The sequence below is a fragment of the Ochotona curzoniae genome, unplaced genomic scaffold, assembly GCF_017591425.1.
Source record: "Ochotona curzoniae isolate NIBS_2020 unplaced genomic scaffold, NIBS_Ocur_1.0 contig_3520, whole genome shotgun sequence".
Classification (NCBI taxonomy): domain Eukaryota; kingdom Metazoa; phylum Chordata; class Mammalia; order Lagomorpha; family Ochotonidae; genus Ochotona; species Ochotona curzoniae.
The window spans coordinates 8097242-8116582 of NW_024465894.1; the positions used below are offsets into that span (position 1 = coordinate 8097242).

Below are 19341 nucleotides of genomic sequence, written 5' to 3' on the forward strand. Positions count from 1 at the left end.
TGCATTATAAAGGCAGAACTATCAGGAAAATCTGAGCGATTAGTTACAAGTTTTCCTCCTAGGTTTCTCCCCTTCCTACCCCCTGCCCCATGGCATCCCACGGTGTGGTCAGGCAGGGCTCTAAGCAGCCTCTTTGGTAGTAATTTGAAAGGTAGGGCTTAGGCCTGCAGCTAGCACAGGTGCTGCACCTTCTGAAGGTGGTGACAGGAGCCCAGGATGGAGAGGAAGACTGGGCCAGGGAGTGCAGGGGTATGGTGTGGGGAGACAACTGGGCCCTCATGTAAGGCCCTAGTCCCCTTTTCCTATTGGGGGCTGAGAGAGTGGTCTTTTGTGTACTATGACCTAGCACCTCGAACCCACAGCCTAGAGCTCCCCACCTTTTGGAAACTCTGGCCAGTCTCCCGGCAGGCTGTCCAGTTCAATCCCAGTAGTGCCTGCCAGGAAGGGAGACAGTGCTGCTGTCCTCCTGAGCTTCTCCACTCTGGGCTCTGCACACCAGTCCAGCAGCCAAGGCTTGGTGACAAGGGGATCCCAGCTCCGCTCGCAGAGCAGCAGGGAGGGACAGCTTTGACTCATCTGTGGCTTAAAGCTTCCAGCCCCAGCCAGGTCTTTGTTCAGACAGGGGAGAAAAAGGAAAAAACCTACAGGGTTCTGGCTCCCCAGAAAGGGAGGGGGGACATCCAGAGCACTGCGCAGGAGGGTGGGGTGGTGGTGGGGTGTGCCTCTTGCCCCATGTTCACTACCCTCTGCGTGGGGGTGGGATGAAGAGATGTGGGTGATTGGGGGCTGGGGGAAATGGGAGGGGTGGCTGATTAGGTAGGGGAGAGGGCTGCAATGCAATAGTGGAGCACCCAGCACTGTATGTGTGTGTGTGTGTGTCCGTCTGTCCGTCCTAGGGTGTGTCCAGGACTCTCCTGCAGCAGCCTGCCCCAGCTTTGGGTAGATCCCGGTACACCCTCCCCGCCGCAATCTCCTTAGGCCCTTAGCCCTAGTTGACACCGCTGCCTTCTCCCTCGCCGACCCCTTCCCTCCTTTCACCTGTCCCCCATCCCAAGAGCTCAAACGTTACTCCCTCTCCCTCTTGCCCCCATCCACCTGTTTCCCCACCCGGAATTCAAACGTAGCTTTCTGTCTTCTCCCCCCCGCCCGCCTCGACCGCCCCCGTACCTGCGCCCCCGCAAGGCAGACGATGTTCGGCTGCGTAGCGCGGCGCGGGGCGAAAAGGCGAGGACCCCGCGGGTTGTGCGGATGCGAGGGCGATGTGGGTACGAGCCTGAGTGTGCGAGCGGCTCCGAACCGGCCAGCCCCGGCGAGGGTGCGCGGGGGAACCCGTGTGTGCCAGGCGCGGGCGTACGCGCACGGGTGTGTGCGTGGCCGAGGCGGAGCGGCCTGGCGACGGCGGCGGCGGCGGCGTTAGGACTCGGGGGACACCGCCCCCCGCCCCCCGCGTCCCGCCCCCGCCCAGCCTCCCGCCTCAGTTCGCGCCGCGCCTCGGCTCGGAGCGCAGCGGCGCCGGCTCCTGGAGCCCGAGCGGAGCCCGCCCGGGCGCCCAACAGCGCGCACACGCCGCGGCCGCGCCGGCGATGCGGGGCCGCCCCGCGCCCGCCCCAGTCCCGGCCCGGGCCCCCGCGGGAAGGGACTGAGCCGCCCGCCGCCGCCGCCCGGATGGCGAGCCTCGCCGCGCTCGCCCTCGGTCTGCTTCTGCGGCTGCAGCTGCCGCCTCTGCCCGGAGCCCGGGCGCAGAGCGCCGCAGGTGAGTGCACCCGCCACAGTCTCCCCGGGGCTTCCGGATGCGCGCGGGACCCGCCGAGGACAAAGTTGTGCAGGCTCGCGGACCGGAGGTCCTGACGGTGACCCGAGCCCGATTCACAGCCTCCAGGCGCGGGAAACCGTGAAGCGGCGCGCCCGGCCCCTCGCAGCCGGCATTTGGTGAAGTTCCCTCGTTACTTTCCTGCCGCCCCCCTGGGCTGGAGTAACTTTGCGCGGCTGTTGCGAGTATTTCCACGCGCTGCCTCCCACTTGTCGGAATCCGCCGCCCGAGCGTTTGCGGGCTGCGGGACGAGGAGCGGCCTCTGGGCGGCCAGCGCCCTGGGCCGCGCGCTTCTTCCGGAGGGGAGCTCCGGTCTCGGGTAGGCCGAGACTGCCAGGGCTATGGCTTGACTTGGCGTTCTCTCTTTAGGGACGCAGGGAGCGCCAGGCTTGCTGTTAACTCGCGTCGTTCCTATAAGCTCACCCTTGAGCCACCGAAGGTTCCCGGGGTACTTGTGTTGGGAGCCAAGTCAGCGACGCCTGCATCCTGCCCCATAGTGTTAGATTTGGAACACAAGGGCGCCGGGCTTAGGGCCCTTCCCGTGGAGCACCTTTGGCCTGTGGGCCCGTCTGCTCCTGAAAAGTTTGGGGGACTCCTGTCTGGGTGTGGTCGCGGGCGGGAGGTGAGCAAAGGCGGCTCTCATGGAGGGAAGTGGGAGGCGTGTACCCCGATCTGCTCCTAGCATATGCTGGGATGGGCATAAGGCCACCACCACCCCGGAGGTCTTAGACCGAGCCCCGCTGCTGACAACCTGCAACCTTGAGGTTGCAGAGAGGATGCCTAGGAGGTAGGGCAACGAGGGAGGAGTTGGCACAGGTGAACTTTCAAGTTTAATATCAGTTTGAAGTTTGTGGGCCCCATTGGCCTAGGAGTGGCCACGCTGGGCTGAGCAGGTGGGACTTGGACGAAGGTTCTTTGTGGACTACTAAGCAACAGCTGGGCCCCTGTCATTTTCCCGCAGAACGAAAGAAAGGGGCGGGGAGGGGGGAGAAGAAGAGGGAAGGAGGTGAGGAGTATGTTTGTTCTCAGCAGGGACGTTCCGTTGGAGATGCCCCAGAATTGGACATTTAGCAGAGACTGAGTACGGGCCCCCTGTCTCCTGTGTATGTGGGCGACGGTGATGCAGGCGAGCGAAGGGACAGTTGTAGCACGGATCTCAAGATAGTGCACAACTCTAGTTTGGCGAGGGAGAGTGCTCCCAGCGGACCTGGGAACCCGGGCTTGATGCGTCACGCAAGAGTTTTGCCACCGTTTAAGGCCTGACCGGCGGGTCTGACGCTAATAGTGTTCTCGTTCTCGCCGCAAAAACATAATCAGAAAATGTTCCACCGCGGGCCTCAAGCGGCTCTTGGGTAAACCCGTGGCGGCTCGGGCAGCTGTCCAGTGCTGAACGCACGCTCCTCCGGATGCTCCCGCCAGGTGGCGCTCGCCCACAACGGTTAAAATGCAAATCCAGTTGCTTTCATCTCAGGAATAGAACTTCTTTTCAATTTTTTAAATGAGTAATGTGTTTATTCAGCAGCCTTTTGTTAAAACATTTAGAGAAGTGTGAGGAGCCAGCACCTTTTCTTTGTTTGCTCTTGGGCACATTTGGGAAAGAAAAGCAATGCTGGAGAACAGTTTGGGAAGAAATCTGTTAAGACACCATATGTTTCTTTCCATTCTACCTGAACTGGGCTGGCTTTTGCAAACCTGCCTTAGCATATATTTAGCAACTGGCTGCGTTCGTTCCTGGGGCTCCTTAAAGGAGTGAGATTAGCTTGTGTTGGAAATTTGATGCATGCTAAGCCTGATGCGTTTGTAGAAATAGGGATTTTCTGTATATATCTGTTCTCTCCTTTCTGGCTTAATGCTACCTCGACCATTTAAATTCGATTTCCCCCCTTGGTTTTCTCATGAACATCTGTACGTGTAGATGCAGGAATGGCACGCTCTGTTTTTAAAATGGGCTTATCGTCTTGCTGTGCTAAATGCAGAAATCGCTGCAATCCACGTCCAGCATAGAGCGTGAGGGTAGCTTGATTCCCTCTCCAGTATCCTTATAAAAACTTTTGGTGAGTTTGTGTAGATGATCCCATTTTGAAACTCAGTGTTGTGTTCTGCACCTTCTTTTGATCTTAGCTTCCTACTTTTGAAAGCAGTTTCAATTTGTAAGCTTCCATCCCGGTGCCTGCGTTTTGCTGTAACATATTGGTCACCGTGTCCAAACGTCAGACGTGGAAACTTGTCATCAAAAGTCAATTTCCTCCTCCTCTAATGTGTGTGTCAGCAGCCGTGACGATTTGTGTAAGAGGTGATGGTAAAAATAACGTTTAAAAATAGCCTGTTAGCAGGATGGCAAAACATGATTAGGGCTGTGGGAAGACGGAGAGTCAGCCAGATGAGCGGTCGGTTAATGCCTGTGTGATGGGTTTTAGAGCCTGTACATTGAGGGCGAAAATGGATCTTGGAGGGGACCGACTTGAGATCGCAGTTGTTGGCAATATAGTCATTTAAGTTGATAATTGCTGCTGGGTACGTCTGGGGAGCAGTTAACAGTGCAGTGGAATCTTCCTCTCTGTCCAGGAGTGCTTTATTTGCCTCCTAATAAAAGAACAATTAATGTGTAAACCCGTCTTGGATTCTGTTCCCCCAACAATTGGCAACACGCAGCAAACCCAGCCCATCTCCTTGGGTTCCAGCCCATGGTCTTTCTGTGGTACTTCATTCCTCCCGGCTTGTGCCTGGCACAGCCCCTGCATGCTGCAGGCTGCCCGCTGACACAGCGTCCCCTGTAGTAGTGTAGCCATACCTTTCAGAGCTGTGAGCAGAGGATGTTACCGCGTCGGTCTTTGAAGCTTGGGATTCTCTCATGGCTTTCTGGCAGCGTGTTGCTGTGGAAACAGGGGCGATGCTGTGTAGGCATGGCCCTTGATAAATATTTATTGATGATGATGAAGAGATGGTTGAGTCTCTAGGGGCTGGAGGGGTTTAGCTCTGGAGGCAGCCTTATTTAGAGTGCAGGACTATGAGCTTTGGAGTCCCAAGTCCTCCGTTTGAATCTCGCCCCTGCCTCTTACTAGCTGTGCCAGCTTGGGCAAGTCATTTATCTTCATGGATCCCCAGCTTCTCATCTGTAAAGTGGGGATAACAATAGCTACTTCACTGGATTGCTGCAAACTAAAAAAGACAGTGTGTGCCGAGGGAGTAGAGTGCTGTCCGGTGCTGCGAAGGCGCTTCACCCACAAGGTGAGCCTGCTCAGTGACTTACCTCTGATTTCCTACTCGGAGTCTGACAGGGGAAGTCACGGATGTTAAGCTGTGCTGACGGAGGGATGGTTTAGCTTGCTGATGGTTTTCAGCTTTTTCTTCTTTTTAGGAAACTTGATTTTCTGCAGCTGCTTTTACAAAGACGTATTAGCTGACAATTGCTAACAGTTGACCCTCGTAAATTTGACCACTCAGAGGTTTAGATACGGAAAGTAGAGTTGTCAGCACATTTTACCTTTTGAATTACAGCTGATAGAAAAACTCCTCACAGGATTGTGTTGCAACAAGCAAGCTCTTGGATCTGTTTTTTCTTGCGCCTACCACCCTCCCGCCTCACTGTCTTCTTGCAGCCTGTGTCTCCTGCTCCATTCCCAACTCATCCTTAACCTAGAAATTAAGTGGATAGCACTCGGACTGAGGGAGGAAACATCTTCTTCTGCACTTGCTAAACAAGCAAACAACAAGAAAACAGGGCCACGGCATTGCAACAAATAAATAAAAAGGCAGGGAGATTATGGAAAACAAACTGTGTCCGACAAGTGTAATAATGTTTGCAAATACATTACAGGATTGGGCCTAAGAGCCGACACTGTGTAGCTAAGAGGAAGCGGAGTGTCTCTTGAAATCTTATAAATGCAGTCAGGCTGGTTTGGAGCAGAAGAAAGGCACCGGTGCTTAAATGAATGAATGACAATCAGATAAAGCCAAAGAGACCTCTGTGATCAGCAGTGTTGTGTCCAGAGGAGCCTGGGTGACCATTTGGGGCCATGCTATTCAGCAGGAGATGTGGCTCTGCCGGACACTTCTGTCTCCTGTTGAGAGGGAGGAATTATCTTATGTATTTATCACCTGTTGGTGAGAGTTGTAGGAACCAAAAAGGAGATACAAAGACTCAGGGAAGATTCTAGCCAGAGACAACAAGGGCCCAGCAGAAGTCAGCTGTGCGAAGTGGGGATTTATGTGTCAGTAAAGTGGAGTGGCAGAAGGACAGGGTACCAGTGAGAAACGGTGAGCATTAGGACCTGTTGTATCTCCAGATGTCAGTGCTGGCGCAGACTTCATTTTTCCCCGCCTGCAGCGAGGCTGCCGAAGTGTGCTCGACACACCCACACCTGCTGGCTGTAAGTGGAAAGGATACATAGGCTTTCATGTTTCCTAAATATTCAACTTAAGATTTTTATTGGATGCTAGAGGGGCTGAAAGATGTTGAAGCCATTTTGGGAAGCAGTGTCGCAGTTTCTGGAAACAGGCAAACCTGCATTTGTCACAGGATCCAGTAGTTGCAGCACAACTAGGAGTCTACCCAAAAGAAATGAGAACACGTGCCGAGCGAAAGACAGGTCTGACCTTTCATAGCAACAGGATTCATTTCAGCCCCAAATGAAAACAATCTGTGTGTCGTTCCATGGTGACTCCGCTCATTGGGACATCCTGGTAAAGAGTGTCTGAGCCACTCAAATGCTGAGTGAAAGAAGCCAGATGCAGAAAGCGTATGACACATACTCTTCAGAAACAGACAAAGCTGTAGAGACAGAAAGCAGACTGGTGGTTGCCTGAGGCTGGACCTGGGAGCGGCGGTTTATATAAAGTGGGCATGAGAACATTGTGGGTTGATGGAAGGACTTGCACACCCTGTGTGATGATGACTGTATAACTGAGCTCATGAAGGATCGTGGAATTGCTTGCTTCCCATGAATGCAATGTTAAAGGTGCTGCTGCTTTTATTGGAAAGTGAGCCTTCGGGTAAGCAGAAGAGTAGGCCTCGGCTGCCCCAGGGTCCTGATGAGCTGTGTTGCTGTGGTAGAACTGATGGAGCTGGCATGTGGGAGAACAGACTGGTGCCCTGGTGTTGGAAGAGCTGGAGGGCATTCCTGCACTTTGCCAAGCTCAGCCTCTGGCACCAGTCAGGTTCTTGGGCAGGATATCACTTATCTCTTGCCAGTTTCCCAGCTGGGTGGTTGTTTCAATTGGTTGTGAGACACTCACTCCTTCTGTCCATTTTAGGTTCTTTATGCTGTGAACTAAAATCCATGAACTAGTGTTTTCCTCTTTTTCATAAAAAAAAAATTCAGAAGTTTAGGACCGTCACGTTCTGATAAGGATCTGAGCAATTAGGTTGGCTTTGTTCACTGAGTATCCCCGATTGAAAGGATGCGTTTTTGAGGAATAATTTGGGGATGTCTGTCATGTTAGAAGAATTGAGTGCTTTGTGCCTCTGGTGTTTTGGTAAGGTAGTCTCGGTGGGAGTGAGTGTAGGGGTGGAGGAGGTGGGACCACTCTTCATGTTTCTTTTCTGATAAGCCAAAGCTGTAGGAATTCCAGCGGAACTTCTTGGGCCAGGAGTAGATGCCACAGTTTTGGGCCTGTTGATTTTTGTCTGAGTTCAAGAGCTGCCAGTGGGGAGAGAACTGCTCTGTGCGGGCTGCCTCCCTGCCCCTATGCACACAATGAGTGTGCGTGCAAGCACACACACGCACACACACGCACACACCTGCCTTTCTCTTCCACCCCAGGAAGAGTCTCATTCTGTTGGCCCACATGCTGCTCTTCAAGATACATTTGCAAGCCCCGAGCTTCCTGCCATCCACAGCCATCCACATCCCTGCTAGGGTTTTGGAAATGCTAGCCACAGCTCCCCATCAGTACCCCTGGCTCTTGCTGTGCCAGGACGTTCCTGTCTTCTCTGGCCCCGTTGGACTTGGCCTTGCTGCTGTTTTATCTGAAGATCACAAGCCTGGTTTCCTGGTAGCTCTCTGCTGGATAGTGGGAGAGTCCTCTTCATCCTGCAGGGATCACGCACTCATCTCTCTGCAGCTGAGCATGAACGAGCAGCTTCGCATCGACAGGCAGGACTTTTCCTCAGGAGTGCTTGATGTTAGGTCATCGTTATGTATTAGTGGCCTTGGATAGTCTTGACTTCCTTTAATTGACTGTAATTATGATTTTTGTTGTTGTTGTTGTCGTCTGCCCAAGTGATCACTGTTGGGCTAGTGAGAGCTTGTGTAAGCCATTTGCAAGCCTTTTTCATCTCTGAGAGGGTCCCTGTTGTTCTGTGACAGTAAAGACCTTGAGGCTCCTTGCTAGATGTTCTGCTCCTGACATGTAGTCGACCGCTAAAGGGCTCTGATCCCTTTTTGAGGGGCCATCACAATCTGGGTGGCACGTTTTTGTTGGCCCGTTGGTGTAGTGCAGAGTAAGGTTAGGGATAGAATGGGAAGATGCTCTCAAGAGCATGTGTTTGTGATGGTTTCATCTCTTTGGTTTTGTGAAGCTAGTTGAGGATGAGACCTTGTGGAAAATGAAAGTCCTAATTAAAGATAATTTTGTCACATTGTCTTCCTCAGTGCTTAAGTTACTCTCGGGAAGAAATTGATGTCATCATTTTTTTATTTTTTAAGTGTCTTGGAATAGGCTTTCCTGTGTATGGGCTCAGCATTAGTGTTTATTGATGTCAACTCCTGGAAAGAGAAGGGATCTGATTTTCATTCTAGGGAAACAGCATTGGTTATCTATGGCTGTGCAGCCAGTTGCTCTCCCAAAGCTACGGACTTTATCGTCTTCTTTGGATGAAGGGTCTGGCTGGGTCCTCTGGCCTTGAGTTTCTCAAAGGCTGCAAGCAACCTAGCTCAGGTGTGCAAGGATCTACTTCCAAGCTCACTCACGTGGTGTTTGGCAGGGCTCATTCCCATGGGCCGTTGCCTTGAGGGCCCCAGCTCCTGGTGAGCTGCTGGGGAGAGACCTCGCTCAGGTGCTCGTCATAAGGCTTCCCCATCAGCATGAGCAAGGGAGAGGGTGGAAGATAGTGTGAGTGAGATGAAATTTCAGATTTTGGTAACATAATTTTGAAGATGACACCCTGTGAATTCTTTCTGTCAAAGGTAGGCCCGCAGGTCAACCCCACACTCCATGGGGAAGGAATCCCACAAGAGCCCTGTGTTACAAACAGGAACCAGTAGGACATACACCTGGCTGTAATAGGGGAGGCTAATCCAAAGAGGACATTTACTGTGGGAATTGGCTCACACAGTTGGGAAGGCCAAGAAAATCTCGTGATCTCTTGTCACTTACAGTATCAGCTTTCCTGAGTCTGTAAGTTGAAAGGCCTGACAATGCGAGGAGCAGTGCCATCAATTCTGGTCTTAAGAGTCTGAAAATTTAAAAAAAAAACCCAGGAGCAGTGATGTCCAGTGCCACCAGGAGCAGTGATGTCCAGTGCCAGGAGACGCCGGCTCAAGCACAGAGTGAACTCCCTTGCTCTACTTGGACCCTCGGTGGAGTGGATGCTGTCTGCCCACACCAGGGAGGGCCATCAGTTCTACTCAGTTCACAAAGTCAAATGTGAACTTTTCTAGAAGCATTCTCATGCACATGTCTGCATATACACATGGACAGACACACCCACACATGCACACATCCTCTCACAGACAAACCTGTATGTACTGCCATACATACACATCACAGCCACACATACACTCACGTGTATACCTGCACGCACCCCCATGCATACACACCCGCCCATAATGCATGTATGTTTTCTGGGCATCTTTTAGCCCACTCAGATTGTACCACCTCTGGAGTCTTTTCATTATGGTCATATAAAAATCTCAGAATTTAATGAGTTACAGTAATTAAAAGATCTGATATACACATGAAAATTATTATACAGGTCAAAACAGGTCACATCTGATTCTTTTGACTGCTATTGTGGTAGTATCATTATCATCATGGTGGAAATTTGGCCACAGTATTTTTCCAGGATAGTTGTAAGGGGGAGACGGTGTTAGTCTGTTTTTCATTACCCAGCTCAGGTTCACTTTGTAAAGAAAAGAGATTATGTTGATGACCCGCTCACTGTTTGAGAAACCGTGTGGCAAGAAATGAGTGTATATGTGTTTTTCTTGTTAGAAAGTTCTTGGATTCAGTCATGGGGCCTCCGACTTAATAGCCATCTCTATTCCTAACTGTTTTCACCCTCTCAATACCATAGATTGGGGACTCAATTTTGACACATGGAGGCTCAGAGGAGGCAGCCATAGTAGGGCTCCATAGCAGGCTCCAAGAAAGGAGCTTTTATCAAAATCCAGGTGGACTTCCTCATGGGGATGGGACATTGGACTGTATGTTCAGGGAGAGAGTGGTGATGATGGTGCTGCCTGTCTAGGCTGTGCCAATGGAGACACCACCAGTTTACAGTGGCTCCAGCCTCAAGTCCTGTTGAGCTTTTTCTACAAAGCCAGCTGGGGAATGACACCTAGAGTTCACCTGGCAGCCACCTTGGGGAAATGTTTGACCTCCCCTTGGTTATTTGAGCAGTTTGTCATTTAATCCAGTGTTCCCTTTATCTCTGCCAAGCCTGTACAAGATTGGGTGCCAAGCACCCCTCCTGTTGTGAGTGGGCAGGGACTTAATGTTTCTACGTGTGTGGGCCAGGGGTGCTGCGTATGATTGTGTGGAACCTGCACAGCAGCACCTCATGGGCCTGGGTCAAGGAGATTGCCCTGCTTTGTGTAGTAGCTCTGTGTTCAGTCGTTTCTGTACCCGGTGCTGCTCCTTCTCACAGATCCACAGCCCTGGATGCTGTAACTGTTCATTAGTTTATTTGTTTGGTGAATCGTCCCTCTGCCTGACATTATTGATCGTTTACGACTTCTTCACCTTTTGTTTTATGTTTTCCCCTTTAGTGGTGGGCAGTATGAATATTGGAAGAGGAGGAGTGGTTTCTGGCTCAGAAAATAAGATCTTGAGCCAAGATTGTGAGCCATCTCATGTCGCGGCTGCGGTGGAATGGAGACTGCCCGTGATTTTCCCAAAGCTTCTGGTTCTGGGGAAGCTAGGCTCATTGCCAGCTTTCTCCCTGTGTCTCCACTGGCTCTGGTCCAGGATGCTTATCTTCCCCCAAACGAAGGAGCCTGGACCGATGTGGAGGCCTGCTCTTCCACACTTGGGTTGCGTTGTGTTGAGGCAATTTCAGGTAGGTTTGCTAAAGAACTATGGGACCCATGAGGAATTTTCCAGGTGGATTAAGTCCTTTATGTTTTGCTCTCAGAGGGTGCCTGATTCAAGTAGAAATGAGGACCTGACCCTGTGAACACCACTTTTGGTGGAAGAGTGCAATTAATTTGAGCAAATTCCAGAGTTCCAAGGCCACTGCTTCCTATAAAAAACTGTACACATATTTTAAAAGAGTTTCTTTGTTTTAAACTAACTGGGGACCATTGTCCTGAAGTTCTGCTGGGTGACTTTTTGTAGTGAGGGTTGGTGAAGATTGGTTTCTTACTTTTATTCTTTTGCTCTCCCCGCGTGTAGAGCATGAAGCATGTATCGTCCCCACGTTGCTGCTCTCTGGAGAGGTGACGTCGTGAGGCGGCAGCTTTGTTCAGTGTCTCTCAAACCTCAGCAGCTGCCATTTGTCCTGGAATGTTGCTGACTCCCGAGAACCTCCTTTGGGGTTCTAGGAATTCTTGCACCTCCTTGATCTCAGGTTTCCTTTTCAGATGTGTATTTTGGGAACATTCTTTTGTATTCTACAGATTTTTGACTTAACGTTTGGGCCCGTCTTCCTTTTGAGGTGCCAGTTCTTTTGGAGAGTCTTAGTTCTGGCTATTGTTTGTCTCACATGGACAATCCTAGGCATTTTGCCTTGGGTTCATTCCTCTCTTATTATGTGTAGGTCCTAGTAGTTGGAGGGAGAGTAACAGTGGATGAAGTCGTACAGACTTAGCTTTTTGAAAATTCTAGTGCTTCAGGCCTATTTGATTCCTTGATTCCTACGTTAGCATTCTACTTGGTGGCCAGGGTGTGTTTATCATACCTGTCCCACTTTGATATCAAAAGGGTACTTTCAGATGGGTTGTTGGTAAGCTTATAGAGACCTTATGTGTGCTCCCAAACACTTAGAAGGTTTTGATTTATTTAGCCGAATATACAGGATATCCTGGAAGTGAGATGACTATATAAGACCAATATGGATCTTGGTTTGGTCTTTTCTCTCCTGTTGGCTCACTAATGGGGTGTGTAGTTGCTCTGCCATCCTCAACAATGGCTGCATCCTATTTGTACACAGAAGAAGCTGATGCAATGATATTGCATGTCTCTGTTTATCATCTGTGTATCTATATATCAGCATCTTGCACAATCTTGTGCCAATAATCTGAGCATCTATTTAAGGAACGTTTACAAATATCTTGCTCTTTTGGTTCATGAACCAAATTGAGCATCTGCAAGACTATATATCCTCTTTTGTGGGAAGAAAAACAGCCACTTTTAGGAATGTAACAGTCAAACATGTATCAGTAATCAAACTGTATGTTTTTGTCAGTACAAGCAAAAGAAAAGAAGGCTACACTCCTTAGAATAGGCCTGGGAAGAATGCAGCTAGAAAGGTGGGAAAAGAATGTTTTGGCCTCATTTGTAATATTCTCTTTCCTTTGAAAAGGGGGTATACTTCAAGAAAATTTATTAAAATGAGTTGGCAATTTTTGATAGAGAACAGAGGTGTTAATTATACTTCTTTTTGTATTGTTTCTATCCTGAAATTATTCCTTAAAATGTGATACCTTTGGAGTTGTAGATTTGTTGGTAAGATCACAGTGATGGGGATTTAAAACACCGTGTGTGTATGTGGTGTTTTTCTTCAATTGTCGTTTTTTTTTTTAATTCGAGTTTCTTTGTGGAGGCTGATTTCAGAGTTGTACCGAGGATCTCTTTGGAGTTGGAGGCCATCTGCATCTGGGCAGGAAGGAAGTGAAGTGCTGCAGACTTGGGCAGACGTCTGAGCACTAGTTCTTGGGATTCTGCTGGAGGGGCCTTCAGTGTCATTCTCCTGCATAGTCCCTTTTGGCTCGTGGAGCCCCCAGGAAGGAGCTTCCTCGTACCCACTCCCCACCTGGAGGAACGTCACTGAATCCTTCTGGGATGGACTTTGCCTCTGCTTTCTCTTGAGGCTTCAGAAAGGTACTTTGGCCACAAAGATATAAGGTTGAACTATCGTTTCCATGTTTATAGAGATTCTGGGCACCTAGGCACTGTTTCTCCATCTGTGAAATGACCCCACATCTTAAAGGATGGCGCTCCATGACTCTGACTTTGGAATTTTTGATCTCCTGAGTATCAGATTACCTGAGATCCTTGGTGAGGCTATGTATGTTAAGGATCTGTCCTTTCTTCCAGTAGATCAGTTTTGTTTTTCTGATGCCATCCATTGTTTGGCCAAGGCATAAATTGTGTGATGGAACTGAACCTGTGTCTAGGACTCTGTGCTTCCAACTGTTAGAACCTTCCAGACCCCAATGTGACGGCTGAGACTCACTCTCCTGGGATGCCAAGGAACTAGAAGGAGATGAGCGCTTGGCTCCTGTTGGAATGGAAAACACAACCTATGAGGAGGTGGCAAACCACTGGGTGAGATGCTGGATGATGAGGGGATCATGGCAACTAGAAACAAAAGCTATGAAAATTGCAGGAGCAGCAGGGTGAGTCTGTCTGGCATGAAGGAGCCAAATTGAGCACCGGGGGAATACAGACAGGAGTGGAATGACTACCAAATAGGGAACACTCACACTGATGCATACTTCAGGAACATAGAGAGAGGCAGATTCTTTCCTAATTGTCAGTAATCAAGTGTATAGAGCACCATCATTATCAGACCTGAGCATCGGAGTGGTTAAGTGATGAACTCAAGGGCACACAGTGAGTGAGTGCCCCAGCAGTCCAGGCTAGAATCTACGCTGCCAGCCAGGACTTGCGCTCTCTGCTCTACTTTGTGCCACCTGCTTTGCTGAATTTATAACTAAGGAGAAAATGAAGCCCCAGAGATTTCTTGGCTGCGGGGAAAGCCTGAGGCTCCTTTTAATTTTCCTGGTGATCCCAGGAGGCAGACCTAGCACTGCCACATAAGGAAGGACGAAAAGTGATTCCCTGGAGCTTCACATGGCTTGGCCACAGCCACACTTGACCACAGCCACAGTCCAAATTCCTAACCACTGGGAGATGTTGAAGGTAGAAGATCTTTATGGTAATAAGGAGTCTGGAAGAGGGGGCTGTTCTTTCTAAGACAGTATCCCCATGGAGTCTCCACTCTTCCGGACTTACAAGGGGTAGTCCCCTGGGGTAAACTCTCATCTGTCTCAGGGCAGAAGTCAAGCTCCTGGATAGAAATGATTCTGACTCCAGCTCTGGGCTCCTCATAGCTGGAAATTCATCCCAGTTGATGGCCTTGTGCATAGCACTTTAGGAAAACACTTTTTTTTGGCTGAATGTAGTTTATGGAGTTTATTTAAGTCACATGATTTTGATTCCAGTTTTACAGCTGAGAGGTTGAAGCTTGTACCATTAGTTGGGGCTGCCTTTGAGTTTGGGAGGTGCTTTTGTGTTGAACACCACTGATTTTGTTGTGGGAATCTTTGGTTTCGACAACTTTGAAGCTATCTGCTTTCCTGAAGGAACCAACTGTCTCCCCACTGACCTTTTTCATTGATTACCGACAGTTAAGAACAAGTGGACACCAGCTCAGTTTCTGTCCTGGCTGCCTGTTTGAGGCTGGGTCCCTAATGTGCGCTTTTGGTTTTTTGCTGTCTTTGTCATAGGATTGGGTCTGGGGGGTGGGCCCCTCTGTCCTGCAGTGAAGGAACATGCACGGTGGTTCATTACGGGCACAGGCTCAATTTCAGGCTGTCTGGGCTTAAGTCAGTGTGTGCTGGTGTCTGAGATGGATGATCCCAGACAAATAACTGAGCCCTCTGAGCCTCAAAATTATTGTCTGTGAAATGAGGCTGATTTTGGTAACTTGCTTGTAGGGTGGCAGTGAGGAATCAAAGAGGTGGTTTCTGGGAAAATGTTGAGCATGGGGCCACACTCATAGGAAGCGCTCTGTAAACGCTCAGTTTCTTTGGGTGTGGTTCTGTTGTTGGAGCTTGATGGAGACTGCTTAATTTAAGAATGAGGCTCCACAACTGGGGTAAGCAGGATGTGGGTGGTTTTCAAAATGTGGGATCCTCAGTGCTCACTGAAAATCTGGGTCCGTCTTAGCAATGCTGGATGAATTGGTTGTTCTTGTACTCTTTCGAGATGCACAAAGCTCTGTTAGGAATGATCTGGCTGCTGGTTCCTGCCAATTGCATGTGAAATTCCTATTTGTTCAGAAAAGTTAGGGAAGAAATTTGTTTGATGTCACCTCTAGAGGAGCTGTGGGGGCTGGGGTAGCATTTTTCTGGATCTGGACAGAAAGCATACTTCAGCTGTAGCTTGTCAAGAGAATGTGATGGAAGGCGTCTGTGAAGTGGGGTTGAGGTTAAGGCCTTCCAGGGTGCTGAGCTGCCTGGAGGCTAGGACTGTGGGCCGCTCTCAGCCCAGCTTTGCACGTGCACAGGGGAGGGAATTGTGCTGTGGATCTTTTGCTGAACTGTCCTGGTTCCAGGAGCTTGCAGGAGAGCTGGTCTCGTTTGTCCTGTGTCTTCTGGTTGTGTTTAGTGGCTGGGCAGCACCAGGAGGAGGGCTGTTGGCTCTTTCTCACATCCTGCTCTTTGCTTTCTGGAGTGTCTGTGTCCCGCCTGGGTCAGCAGTCCTCAGAGTGCTGTCTGTGGCCAGGCAGCCTGTTAGAAGTGGACATTTTTTGGATCTGACCTCAGACTTGGGGAATCAAAGGCTCTGGGTGTGGGGCCCAGCAATTTGTGATTTCAGGATCCTTCCAGGCAATTCTGGTAGGCGTGGACATTTTGAGAACTGCTAATCTGGGGAGGAGGAATCACTGATCCAGTGTGGGGCTTTGGCTAGTAAGTCCCACTCTGATCTGGAGGTCAGCCTCCATCTTGGCCAGGTGAAGGGAGCTTTGCTGCCACTGACCTAGCCCCTAAGTCTCAGAAACAACCTTCCTGTTCATTTTCCAACCCTTTTCTGCTAGAGTTTGTGCTCCAGCAGCATTGGGACTTTGTCTTGTGCACAGATGATCCCCAGTGCCCTTCTCTGTTCCTGCACACACTGGATACTCATTTAATGCTGGATGTGAAGTGATTTCTTGGATTACTTTTGTTGATAGTGAATTGAAAATTCTGTTTTGTCTTATAGCAGCCAGTTTATTTCAAATCTGTCAACCAGAAATATCCACCAGTATTTTTTTGAAGAGAAATGATAACTGATGAGTTAAGGAAAGAGTATTTAAAGCACCTTCTGTGTGTTGTTGACCATGATCAAGTGTCTGTGCTGCATGTGGTCTCATGAATCCTCAGAGTACCACTAGACTGCAAAGCTGTCTTACGGAGATTAGGTGACTTGTTCAAAACCACACAACTACTGGGTGGCTCCCCTCGGTTTCAGTCAGCAATGTTCACTTTCAGAACAGCATTATTCCAAACTTCAAAGCCCAGGAAGACTCAGAAAGATCTTTTGCATTGCAAAAACTGGTTGTGCTGTAAGTGAATAATTTACCTTTAATTGTATTGTGCTGAGAGTTAATATGCTGGAAAGATAGTAGGCATTGAAGCTGGGGAGACCTGAATCAAGACACTGGCTCTTGCTGCTTGCTGATTGTGTGTCCCTGGGCCTGGTACTGTACTCTTCCAGGCTTATATGGCTTGTCTGCAAAATGGAGCAGTTCTAACAGCCGGGCAAAGGGTGTGTGAGGATTGAGATGGTGCCGGTGCAGTACGTGGCAGGTGGTGGTAGCAGTGGGGATCAGGATGGTAATGTCTTTTGGAGAGCTGGTAGTTCATGCATGAACCAGGTGGTGGATTTGTTTCATTAGTGGATTTTAGAGTTTCTTGCTCTTCATTAGGAAAAGCTGATAAGGTAACTTGAACTTGCTATAATCTGGAAATATTTTCATTCTCATCTGTACTGATACTGGGTTCCACTGCGGGAGACGCTGAAATCCTTCCTTCTCTGTGTAGGGAAAATCTTTGATCAAAGGACAGGAGTAATGGACGCATGAATTGATCTATTAGGGGATTTCAGAAACTTTGTGGGAAAAGTGGATTAAACTACACTTAAAAAATCCACACATAGTTTTTCTATAATGTGCATTTTCCACAAACTATCTGAAGACCCCTCATATGGATGGGTTTCAAAAGATTTTTAATTATTTTCAAAGATGTGTTTATTTATTTGAAAGAGTTGTACAGAGAGGGGGAGGAAAGGGGCTGGGAGAGGGAGTAGAGAGAGAATTAGAGAGAGATATCAATCATCCATCTACTGGTTTACTTTCTAGATAGCCACAATGGCTGGCACTGGGCTAGGCTGAAGTCAGATGCCAGGAGCTTCTTCTGGGTCGTCTGTATGCGTACAGGGGCCTGAATAGTTGAGCCATTCTTTGCTGCTTTTCCTAAGCTATTTATTAGCAGAGAACTAGATTACAAGTAAAGCAGCCAGCATGCAAACTGGCAACTTTCTATGCTGTATAGCCATTTACAAGGTTGGCCCTGGGTTTCTAGATTATTTTGCACAAAACTAAACTTCCATTTTCCAGGAGCTTTTAGAAGTACATAAAGTTGTGAGTGAGAAGTGTGAAAATGAATACCATTCTTAAGTAGGATTTTCCTCCGTATTGTCTGGTACATCTTTGGTCTCATTGCTGTTGTGTATCATGCATACACATGTCTACATCAATTGGTGGGCACTGGTGAGAGCTTATGTAAATAAAGCTATCCATGAGATGCTGCGTAAAGAACTCTCATCCAAACACTGCTGCTGAAAAGGTTTGCCTTGTAATGCACATTGCAGAGCCTAGAGAAAACTGTAAGAGCTCTGAGCTTCTAGATGAATCTAAGCATGCACATGGCCCGTCTGCCATCCCCTCCCCCAGCAACTAGGAGCTCTTACCTTACCAAAAGTTTTAGGAGACTTCTCGCCAATTTTATGTGACTTCTAGGCTTTGAAGATTTAGAAGGAGGCAGATAGGCTCTTCCAGGAGACATGTTCACAGGGGTGGTAAATAAAAGGAGTGAAGGTCTGACTGCTATGCAAGAGAAAGGAAGGCTGGAAGCAGCGGCAGTGAAATCCCAGTACACTGAGGAGCTGGAGCTGCCGGGTACGTGGGCAGTGAGGGCACGCTTTGCCCTGGATGCGCTAGCTTATTGCCTGGTGGAGGATGGAGACTCAGACATGGCAGCTGTAATGTCAGCAGAGAAAAAGAGGGTTGAGCTCCCTGTCTAGTAGTTGGTCTTTTTGTTGATAATGCTGAGTTGTATGAAAAGGCTAAGTTGTCTTCTTTAATTCCAGTGATTGAGTTTTTATGCAACCTTATGCAGTTACATTTTTACATATATCCTCTCATTGCATTGCATACACATAGGTCTTAAAGGTATCGACTACAGCATTGGACATGATTCTTCTGGTCTAATGAACTTTGGATTTAAGCATTTGGAGTAATAAATTGAATTAGAGCATGAAACTTAACTACCTGCAAATCTCTGATATTGTAAAGTCAAGCTTTCTTAGGAGGATGTTGTGGAATAGAGGCTTTAATAGCAAATCATGAGACAGTAACCCCTAGGGGCTCCCCCAGCTGTGGAGGCCTCCTCCCTCATGATGCCCATCTGATCCAAATGATTCCAGGGCCCAGATCCATCCAAGCATACCCCTAATGTGAGGCAGGCCAGGCCAGGTGTTGTCATGTTCTCTTGCTCTTACACTCAAGGGTGTCTATGGTGTGGTTTGACGCTGTCCTTCGTCACCTGCTTCACCTAGGAAGATTTGGCAGTTAACATCCCTTTATTGGAGGCAGTGGATTGGGACTGGTTTCATGTAGTATAGTGGTTCTTTAGAAGGAACCAGCCTTTAATCTGTTCTTTGAAAATTTCTATAGAAAGTGACAGCAGGATACTTCTGCAGGAAAGTGGCTTGGCAAATTAAAATCGGAGTGACAGTTCGGATCCTGTAAATTACCTTGTAGGGTGAGGATTGAGCCCCTTTGTTCCTTAGGGGTTGAGGTCATCCTTGGCCTCTCCAGCACAGTGGCCTGTACCACTGTGTAACGTGCAGCAAGACAGTCACAGAGATTCCGTCCTGTCACTGTCACCATATTTTGTGGGTTGGAGGAGTCACTAGCTCAGCCCACTCTCAAAGGGAGCATGGCATAAGGCTATGAGTATTTGGAGGTAGAGGTAGGTCATTGAGGACTATCTTTGAGTTTTCCCCCATGGACCTGTATCTCAAATTCCTGTTTTTATTCATTTTTTTTAAATTTTGACGTTTTAAAGCCTTACCACAAAATGCTTCATTTCTGTTGGTATGGCAAGTGTTGCCATTGAATTAAGAGGTGGAAGGAAGCAGATGGACAATTCTGGTAGAAT

General features: G+C 48.8%; 1 protein-coding gene across 3 annotated transcripts in view; it reads left to right on the top strand.

Moving 5' to 3' along the window:
• The first annotated feature begins 1476 nt into the window (after positions 1–1476).
• PTPRT (protein tyrosine phosphatase receptor type T) overlaps positions 1477–19341 on the top strand; it is a 918862-nt gene continuing 900997 nt past the window's right edge. For 2 of the 3 annotated variants that reach the window (XM_040981457.1, XM_040981458.1), the window contains exon 1: positions 1666–1753. In XM_040981457.1, the coding sequence (XP_040837391.1) occupies positions 1666–1753 (88 nt within the window). Of the gene's footprint in view, positions 1754–19341 lie in introns of all 3 variants that reach the window. The other variant, XM_040981459.1, reaches the window with a different exon arrangement.